The 2,239-nt window shown below is 40.7% G+C and overlaps 1 protein-coding gene across 1 annotated transcript in view; it reads left to right on the top strand.

Moving 5' to 3' along the window:
* Positions 1–46: 46 nt before the first annotated feature.
* Positions 47–2,239, top strand: part of LOC104964274 (serine/threonine-protein kinase Nek1-like) — a gene marked incomplete at both ends in the record, with an annotated part of 4,423 nt that continues 2,230 nt past the window's right edge. Inside the window, 2 exons of the mRNA XM_010793020.1 lie at positions 47–222; positions 672–952. Of these exons, the coding sequence (XP_010791322.1) occupies positions 47–222; positions 672–952 (457 nt within the window). The remainder of the gene's footprint in view (positions 223–671; positions 953–2,239) is intronic.

Genomic DNA, 2,239 nt, shown 5'->3' with positions numbered 1-2,239 from the left:
TTCCTGTGTGAGTGCATTGCAGCATTGACCTCTGCTTGTGTCACAGATGTTGAGGACCTGCTCCCTCCCGGACCTGAGCCGGGTCTTCAGCCCTCGGCAGGAATCAGCAGGAGCTAACGATGCTAGCGATGCTAACGATGCTAACGCCGCTCCGGATAATCCTCTGGAGATCGAAGACCTGGAGGAGGCGGCGAAGGACGAGGAGCAGTCAGAGGCGGAGGAGTAAGAGATGTAGAAAACACACAGGGTTAGAAAACAGGCGGTCATGATAATGTTTAATGTAGACATCAGGGAAATAATACACTTTAATAATAATATGTTAATATGATGTAATATATTTACTGAATTGTTGTCACGTGACCGTTGGCTCAGCAGACTCATCCATGGCTTCGTGGTTTAACAGAGGAGCGCATCATTTAATGTTTTTACAGGATTTATTTTTTAAATGAGACATCTAGAATAAAGACATGTTTCCCCTCGAAGAGTTTGTCACCTCTCTCGTAACTCTGACGGAAATGTCACTTTTTACAATTTCCATCTACGAGACATCCCATAATAACCTGCTGCTGGGCTTTTACCGGCTGCTACCCTCACCCTGAGGCTGTCCCTGGTTTCCATCAGAGACCACCTTAGAGATGATCTGTACTCATGATATCTCCCCTGCTCCTCAGCGCCTATGAGGATGAAGACCTGCGGGACATCCGGGCCTCCATGGAGCTTCTCCTGCAGGAGGAGGAGGGGAAAGGAGACTTCAACGGGAACCCTCCAGAGGAACTGTTCAGGGTATCAGCTGAGATCCAGCAGCACAGCAGGATGGCTGTGGATGATGAGGAAGAGGAGGATGAAGAGGAGGAGGAGGAGGAAGATGACGATGAAGAGGCCGGGGGGGCGCTCACTAACGGCGCCGAGGAGAACCTGAGCAACATCGAGCTCAACGAGGAGTGGCAATCAGGTGCGGGGATCATAATAATTCAGTTAGTGTTATATATTTGATTTGTGATGTTTGATATGCTTGGTCTTCAATCTCAGGATCCATGTATTTATTAACCTCTCAAGAATGGAAGTAGTCACCACACACAGAGCTGCGTGGGACAAAGAGTTCCCAGAGTAGAGTCCTTGATATGCTGATACACAAGAGAGGGAGTTACAGTCAGCAAGAGGGAGGAATACTGGGTCAGAGCAGTGTTCTGACATTAGTTCAGATTAGCTAAGGCCTGCGTACGACAGTCATATCTCTCTGTGTCATCTGCCAATCTGAGGAACAGAGCTAGCATCCATGCAGTCAGACATCACACTACTAGCTCACAGCTACGTAGGGCCTCTGATATCACGTGCTGCTCTGATACAGAAGGGACATTCATTTCTCAACATTTGATGCAAAATATTCATATTATTTTAAAATCTTTTTCTTTTTTACTTTTTCCGATTTCTTATCTTTCTTTTTTTAAGTATTATTTGTGATAAAATATTTTCAGAAAGTTTTTTTTTTTTTTTACAAAATCTTGAAAAAAAAGTTTTATAATAATAATTATTCCGTCAGTATTATATAGTGACATTAGTGTATAATGGGACAAACAAAATGCAGAAATTACAAACTTCAGACCTGAGAGTCGTAAAGTCAGTTATTCAACACATTTACAGATTACATCATTAACTGTTGTATGTTACATTTGGAAGAGTTTGTGGTGTGAAGGTTGAAACCGCTCCTAAATCTAAACTCCATTTTTTTGGATAAAATATCTTCCAGAAAAAACGTATTTCTTTTAAACTTTTCTTTAGTTTGAATCATTTCCTTTTTTTATTTTAACCAAACTTTTCTAGAACTTCTAAATGTTTTCTTGTATTTGATCAAATCTCTTTAGAATTTTTTTTATTATTATTTTCAGGACTTCCCTTTATTTTATTTTTTTTTAGATATTTTTATTTTAACCAGCATTTTACGGATAATTTATTTTCCGAATTTTATTTTACTATTTTTTAACTTTTTTGCGATTCATTTATTTTAACAAAATTCTTCCGGAAAAAGACAGAAATCATTTTTGGGGAAATGTGTTATAGGAGCCTAGGAACATAGGAGCCTAGGAACATAGGAGCCTAGGAACATAGGAACATAGGAGCCTAGGAACATAGGAGCCTAGGAACATAGGAGCCTAGGAACATAGGAACCTAGGAACATAGGAGCCTAGGAACATAGGAGCCTAGGAACATAGGAGCCTAGGAACATAGGAGCCTAGGAACA

Source organism: Notothenia coriiceps, unplaced genomic scaffold (genome assembly GCF_000735185.1).
Source record: "Notothenia coriiceps isolate Sejong01 unplaced genomic scaffold, NC01 NC01_scaffold00001910, whole genome shotgun sequence".
NCBI lineage: Eukaryota > Metazoa > Chordata > Actinopteri > Perciformes > Nototheniidae > Notothenia > Notothenia coriiceps.
This window is presented reverse-complemented; position numbering and strand designations above follow the sequence as displayed.